Genomic DNA, 7,494 nt, shown 5'->3' with positions numbered 1-7,494 from the left:
GCAGTTGTACTATAGGGTCGCTATGGGTAGGAATCGACTGGAGGACAACGGGTTTTGTGTTTTTGTTGTTTTGGGTTTTACAGAGAAAGTATGCCGACCCCCGATGATGAACTTTTGGCCTCCTTTGCCTGTCTTCCTAGGAGGTTGTAAGTCGTGTTTTGGAAAACAGGCTTGCGAACACTTTCTGTCCTAGGTGCTCCATGTTCTTGGTTACAGGTAAGCCCCCACTGCCCCTCCAGACAGGTCCTGCCCTTTCCAGGTTCCTTAGACTGGAAACAGAGGCGGAGACGTCACAGCCAGAGGAGGCGGGACAGGAAGAGCCCTGAAAAGCCGACCTAAGCGCCCGATTGGCTTCTACCTGCCCGACGGGCTTCGGATGGAACCAAACGCCCTCGTCCTTATTGGTTAAGTCCTCGAGGGGCGGGCCACAGGGGCCCACCGGTTGGCTGGGGGAGGACAGGTGGGACCGCCTCGACGTGGGCTTCGCGCATCGTTTGTGGGGATCTAGCTCGTGCGGCCATTGTGGTGACGGCGCCGGCGCCCTCGGAAGGCCGCGCTTCTCGCTCTGGCCGCGCGCCGTCGGACTCTCCCGATGGGACAAGGATTGTCTACCCCCGCCGACGACATGAGCTCCCCGGATGAGGGGTCCGATTGGGGAGCGGCTGTCGGCCCAGAGGGCGGGAAGCGGGGCGGCGTCCGCCGGGCCGGCCCTGGAGGCCCGCGGGCTGCCGGCCCAGGCCTTGATCTGGGGGCGCCGCGCAGCAGCGAGGCCGAGGGCGGGCTTCCAGGCCCCGCGGACGTCGAGGCCGAGAGGGAAGCGACGGGGGCGGGAGGCTCGCTGACCGAGGAGATGGAGGATGCTGCGGACTGCACGGCCCGCTTGGAAGAGGCTGAAAGTTTCGCGGCCCTCATGCGGCATTTAACCAACCAGGATGCCCTGCGGCTCCGGAGAAACCCAACCCCAGAAAGCTGCACCTCTGAGGTAGGGACCGTTTGGGCGGACCGAGACACAGGCCCCAAGGGTAGGCGCGCACCTGCCCCCTCGCTGTGCGGAAAGGCAGCGGTGTCTTCCCTGCCTCTCAGCCTCAGTGGACCCGAGGGAGGGCGGGCCTGGGAAACCCTAGAAGAGGCACTGCAAGGAGGTTGACTATCACTGGGTCTCCCCAGACGGAAGACCTGGCCGGGTCGTCCTCAGACTCCGAGTCATCTGATGAGTTCACTGAGGTGCAGGTGACGAGGGTGAGCATTCAACCCAAAGCGACAGGCCAAGCAGAGTCCTGCAGCCTCAAGGATCGCGGAGACGCACCCAGACACTGGAATCCCCACGTCAGGGAGAACTTCCTTCCTGAGCCAGGCTCCTTCCCCGCCCTCACTCCACGGGGGTTCCTTTCAACCACAGAAATGCAGCCTGATGTCTCTTCATTCAGGAAAATGCAAAGTGTGGTCTGGGGCAGGCCCAGCTCCCCAGGCGGTACTGCTGCTGCTGGGGGCCTGCCCCAGGCCACTCCTAGAAGGAAAGTGGCCCAGGAAAAGAAACCCCTAGGCGGTTTTTCAAAATCTGTCCTGGGGAGAAAGCCCCCGGCCTTGCCTTCATGGGGGCAGAGAGTCTCCAGAGCCCGCCCTGAGACATCCACCTTCCCCCCAATCCGTGGCATTCCACTGCTTGGGAGATCCAAGAGGAACTCCTCGGTCCCTCTGGGACCCAGGCAGCCCAAACACACCAATGCTGGGAAGAAAGCTGTGGCGAGCGGGTCAAGGGAGTTGTATCCGGTGACAAAAGATAATGACCCCAAAAGAGATCAAGTCCCAAAGGGCCAGGTGAGTAGGCCCTCCTCCCCCTCTCTCCTTCCCCTCCCTCTGCCCCTCCACCTCTCTCCCATCCACATACATCCCACATGCTCCTTCTGTCCTTTGCCCCGGGGTTATCACTGGGCGCCCAGGCCATCAAGATGTGAAATCCGGCTCATTTTCATAGGAGCAAACATAAAGATGGCACTTGATACGTGCCAGGTACTGTTCTCAATGCTTCACACAGGCTTTGGGCCTCCTCCCCAGAGAGGGGCTGGCAAGGAAGGGAGGGCAGGCAGCTGATTTGCATCGGCCACCCCCTTAACGTTTGGGCTGCTGCGCCTCAGTGTTTAGACCCATTGGCTTCCTGATGGCCACTTCCTAGCTGTTCCCCTGAGCCTTCCTGGCGGGGGACCCAGGCTTTCTTAGTTGCCCCACTTTTCTTCCTAGCTCAGCTCTTCCTCCTGGCCTGGGGAAGAAAGTGCTAAGGAGATTAGCCTCTTGATTCCTCACCCTGTTTATTCCCTTCCTCACCCCAGCCCACCCCACACACCCCCCACACACCGCCCAAATCAGCGAGAAAGTTTTCTTTCAGCTTCCAACAAGCAGGCCAGGGCCATCTTGCCTCTCTGTGCATCGTGCCGATGGCAGCAGTGGAGAACCCAACATCAGGGTTCCGCAGGTTCCAGGAAACTCACAGCTCTTGGCCGTGAACCAGGGAGCCGTCAGGCCCAGGGAGCCTACACACTCCTGTGAGTGTGTGGGGTTGATATGTGTGGAGGGGGAAGGGGACACAGAGGGAGCACTCTGGCCGTGTCACTTGTGGGGCCCCAGCCTTGCTCCTGGGCCTCTCTCCCTACCTAGACAGCTCTCACACAGGAAGTAGGATGCAGACAGGGCTGGCCTTAAGCCAAAGTGTCCTTTGCATGGGGTTTGTGTGGTGGCGATGATTTGTACCAGCGCCCCCAACTCCAACTTCAGAAGCAGGCATTTGGCAGAACGATGCCTTCTGTATTAGGTCCTGTTCAGCCACATTGCTCACCCCGAGGGTGAGCCACAGTCCTTGAGGCGGCATTCCCAGATGGCCCGAGACGGGGAAACGGAAGGGAGGCCCAGAGAGAAGGTTGGAGCTGCTGGGCAGAGCAGGGACAATTTCTTGCCAGCAGAGGGTGGTGCTGCCTCACTGTAGACCCTGCTGGGTCCTTTGCACCTCACTCCTAGGCTCTTTGGGATTCTCTTTCAGGTGACCAGGGGCCACCTGGCAATCCCCCAAGAGAGGAGAGTCAGCAGCAGCGGCAGCAACAACCACCACCTGGACAACAGGGCTGCCCTCGGGTAATCGTCTTTCTTGCCCCTAAAAAAGCAGGTCCAAACTAGATGATGGGATCTGCATCCAGGTTAAACTGATCTGTGTTACCCCTCCCTCTTCCCACCCCACGGTGGGGGAGGAGAGGCGAGGGGAGGGCACCTCCTTTCCATGGAGGATTCCATGCCAGTCTAGCCACTGGGCTTTGGGGTGTGGGGGGACGCAAGAGGCCAGCAGTAGAGGGGGAGGAGGAGGAGAGAGGAGGCAAGAATATACTAATTATTTTCTCTCTGTCTGCTATCTGCCGGGCTAGTGTGTCGTTCTACAGAAAGAGGTGGATGACCTTAAAGATGAAATCGGTATGACCAGCCTCTGACTGGGCAGGGCCCCAGGGTATCTGAGTCTCATCTGATTACATGTACACTTTGCCATCAAGTCCCAGAGATCTCCTTGTAGGCCAATTAGAGAGGCCTCATTTATTTCTTCTTTAACTGCCCCTAGGTAGGGTAATGTACGTTTTGTCTGCTTGTTGGTTGGATTGTGTTTTAATGCTTCTGATACACACCAGAGTTTGAGAACTTCTGGTTCCTTGGGTTCCCAATTAGAAAACATTTCCACATTGGATTCAGGTGCTGAGTGGGTGAGTCAGTCCCAGGGCTGGTAATGGTCAAGTTTGAATAGGGGCTGAAGGGGGTTTCAGGTTGCAGGGTTAGGCCGTTCCCCGACAGGGACAAAGGGACGAGTTTCCATATCCTGAAGTCCGCAGTATCTGGTTATGCCTTTCTCCTTTTCAGCGGCCCTGCGCAGCCTCTCTGACAAGTTCCAGACTCTTTCAAGTGAGTGTTAACACATACCATACCCCTTCTCACAGTCTTGCCTGTTCAGGAGGGCTGTGGGCTGGCCCTAGCTTTGTGGCTCTTCCCTGACTCTGCTCTGTTTGGCAGGTTGAACTCAGCATCCTGGTACAAGAGAAGCAGCTGGTGCTGGTGTTTTTTTGAGCCCAATAGCAGCGGCCCGGCTGGTTCCCTCCTGTTTTCCTACCCCTCCTGGGGCTTCCTCTGTACCCCTACTTTTGCCCCTCCCCACCCCAGTTTACAGGCGTTTCAAATTAAAGTACCTCTCATATTCTGTGGTCTGCCCTCTCTCTGTTGGGGAACGGGGGAGGAAAGGAAGGGGCTGGGGACGACGCCATTTCAGAGCAGTTTTAAAACAAAATATGTCTGGCATTCTGTGGCCTGCCTGCTCTTTGTGGGGAGCCTGGGGCAGCCTATGAGCAGGGGCCCTGCAGCCAGCCTTACCAGCCAGAGTGACCTAGCTTGGGTCTAGGCACCACCATGGCTCTGCCCTGCCACATTAGCATTTCCCCTACAGGCACTATGCATGCTGTCCCTTGATCTTCTTTTTAGTTTCCACAGTTCCAGATCTTCACCACTATTCCCCCTCCCCTTCAGCCGGAACCAGTTACCGCATTCAGAGCTGAGGTTCCTCTTCCCTCTTCTCGTTTACATCACCATCCTGGTTTCCCCTTCTCAGCCCTTCTTTGCTGTCCTGAGCATCCTTGTTCTCTCCTGTGGCTGTACGTCCCTTGGCCTGTCCTCCACGGTCATTTCAACAGGTATGAAACAGCATCAACTGAGCCCATCTTCCCCCTTCCTGGGCCCAGTCCTCTTTGTGGATTCATTATGTCTCACTGGTGCCACCATCACAGGGACAAGCTGGGCGTCATTCTCATTTCCTCTTGAGCCCTCACCTTTGAAATTTGGTCACCAAATCCTGCCCGTTCTCCCTCTTTAGTTTCAGTAGTGGATGGAGGCAGAGGTCACACCCACAGTGGCTCTGGAGCAAAAAGCAGGGTATAGGGAACACAGGTAAATGAAGTTGTAAAATTCAAGGGGTGTTTATGGGTGCGTGTGAATAAAATAATCATGAAAAAATCTCCCTAGAGGGAGAAACACATGATTTAGAGAGTAAAGGGAGTGGAGATGATGGTCAGGAATCCATAAAGGATGCAGATGAGCAAAAGCAGGGATGGCATCTACTTTTCCCAAGGGGTATTGTCAAGTTACCAAAACTAGGTGGGGGATGGAGGAGGAGAGTCAGCAAGCCCAATGGCAGGGTGTCGGGTCCTGGAAATGTAGGAGTTCCTGGCCTAGGCTCTTGATCCTACTCTGTGATGGGTATGACGCTTCAAAGACACTCTGCATTGTCAGGGAGATCAGAAGGTGAAGGGTGGACACCTTGGAGTAGCTGGGAAGGGACTCATCTTTGAAGCATGGAGGTCAAGTAGGAGGCAGCCACACATGACCTCAGGGAGACCTGGGAAGGAGGGGGACAGAGAGGAGGGAAAGTAAAGAGTGGTGGCCCTTGGAAAGTTGGTCAGACTTGGTACCACACTTCCTCTGTTCTCTCACTCTGTCTTCCTTCCGGGCCCCATGGTATGCGTTGTGGTAGAAGGACCATCAAGGATGCGATAGGAGAGTCAGAGACCTCCGAGCCAGGAAGGAATTGAGCACAGACTTAGCCCACCCAGTACAAACCCCTCACTTGAGAAAATGGGTTTGATCACTCCGTCTAAGTCTTTGACCCTGTGTGAAATTGTTATTATCTTGGAGGCACAACACAGTGGGCTGGTGTCCGAGTGATCGGTTTGGCAGATATTTTCCAACTGGGATTTCTGCCAACTGAGACATCTCGGGGGAAGAAGTCCGGAATCGGGCCCCTGCCCCAGGAGACACAGGGCCGCTGGTCCGCAGGGTGTGGAAGGAAAGAAGCATTTTGAAAGGAGAAGTGGGAGGACATGAATACTGCCCTCGGTGACTCAGTTTGCCAGCCCTGCTTTTCTCCTCTGAGCACACTATCTTTCTGTGACATAGTCAGACGTAGTACCATGCAATAATGTGTGTATCAGAGGCCATGGCTTGGCGCTGAGCTTACCAGTTCCGGGAGGAAATAAGTGACTGAGACCAAGGCTTAGTTTAAAGGAACACATCTGGTCCCCAGTGGAAAGGAGCAGGCCAGACCCATCCCCAAATTCCGTGGCCTCCTCTTTGCCTGTCCCCTCAAGCCTTCTCTGCAGCCAAAGAGGAAGTGGCAGCTGACCTGGGAGACCCCTAGGCCCTATCCCACCTCGTTCTAATACCTGCCCCCTACCCACCATCATGACTGGCCAAGTGCCCTCTCTGGACACTTCAGAGGGAATGGCACAGCCAAGGGAGGTAGGAGGAGAAGGAGCTGAGAGTGGTAGGCTGAACAATGTTCCCCCAAATTGGCCCCATCCTAATTCCCGGAATCTGTGAGTATGTTAGGCTACATGGCAAAGGGGGATTAAGTTTGCAGAGGGAGTTACAGCTGCTGATCGGCTGACCTTAAACTAGGGAGATTATCCTGGATGATCCCTATTGGTTCAAGGTACTCACGATCACTTAATCAGTTGCTATTATCAAGTCAATTTTGACTCATGGCGACCCCACGTGTTTCAGAGTCAGACTGGGCTCCATAGGGTTTTCATGGCTGTGACCTTTTGGAAACAGATCGCCAGGCCTTTCTTCTGAAACGCCTCTGGGTGGGTTCCAACTGCTAACCTTTTGGTTAGTAACCGAGTGCTTAACCTTCTGCGCTATGCAGGGACTCCATCAGTGTAATCACAAGGGTCCTTAAAAATGGAAGAAGGAGACTGAAGGGTACATCGGAGTGATGGGATGTGAGAAGGGCTCAACCTGCCATGGCTGGCTTGGAAGAGGGAGGAAGGGAGCCTTGAGCTGAGGAATGCAGGCGGCTTCTAGAAGCTGGAAAAGGGAAGGAAGTGAATTCTCCCCTAGAGCCTCCTGGAAAGAATGCAGCCCTGGCGACACCTTGATTTTAGCCTAGTGGCACCCGTGCTGGACTTCAGACCTACAGAGCTGTAAGATAATCAGTTTTGTGTGGTTCTCAGCCACAAAATTTGCAGCACTCTGTTAGGGCGGCCACAGGGAACTCCCAAACAGGGGGAGAATGAAATCTCAGCTGCTATTCAGCTCAGAGGCAGCCCCAGAGATCTGCCGAAATGTAAGCCTGCCCTTGATGCAGCGGCGGTGGTGGAGCCAGGTCTCTGAAATGTTAATTTCCAAATATGACCTTGAACTCTGCAGGCAGAAAGGATCATCTCCCTCCTCTCACTGCACCTAGGCCTTGAGGAGTGTGAGTGAGCAAGTCGGAGGACAAAAGCACGCTAGTGTGGGCATCCCTGGCCATCACGAAGGCCCAGCACACTGCATGGCCTCCCATGCATGATGACAATGGCCGTATGAGAGCCGCCGTGATGGAGTAACCACCATGGTTTCCAGCCCTTGCTGTCACTGACCCCCGCGTGAACTTGGACAGCTTCATGCACATCTACCCTCAGTCTCCGTGTCTCATTATCC

General features: G+C 55.4%; 1 protein-coding gene across 1 annotated transcript; it reads left to right on the top strand.

Annotated features, from left to right (window-relative positions):
- The first annotated feature begins 625 nt into the window (after nt 1–625).
- On the top strand, nt 626–4,148 carry LOC111751379 (uncharacterized protein CXorf49 homolog). The gene is made up of 5 exons (XM_064278447.1): nt 626–982; nt 1,168–1,818; nt 2,384–2,512; nt 3,010–3,123; nt 3,408–4,148. The coding sequence occupies exons 1-5, from the start codon at nt 626–628 to the stop codon at nt 3,468–3,470; spliced, it is 1,314 nt and encodes a 437-aa protein (XP_064134517.1). The 3' UTR covers nt 3,471–4,148.
- Nucleotides 4,149–7,494: the final 3,346 nt, after the last annotated feature.

This window comes from Loxodonta africana, chromosome X, assembly GCF_030014295.1.
Source record: "Loxodonta africana isolate mLoxAfr1 chromosome X, mLoxAfr1.hap2, whole genome shotgun sequence".
NCBI classification, from domain to species: Eukaryota; Metazoa; Chordata; class Mammalia; order Proboscidea; family Elephantidae; genus Loxodonta; species Loxodonta africana.
This window is presented reverse-complemented; position numbering and strand designations above follow the sequence as displayed.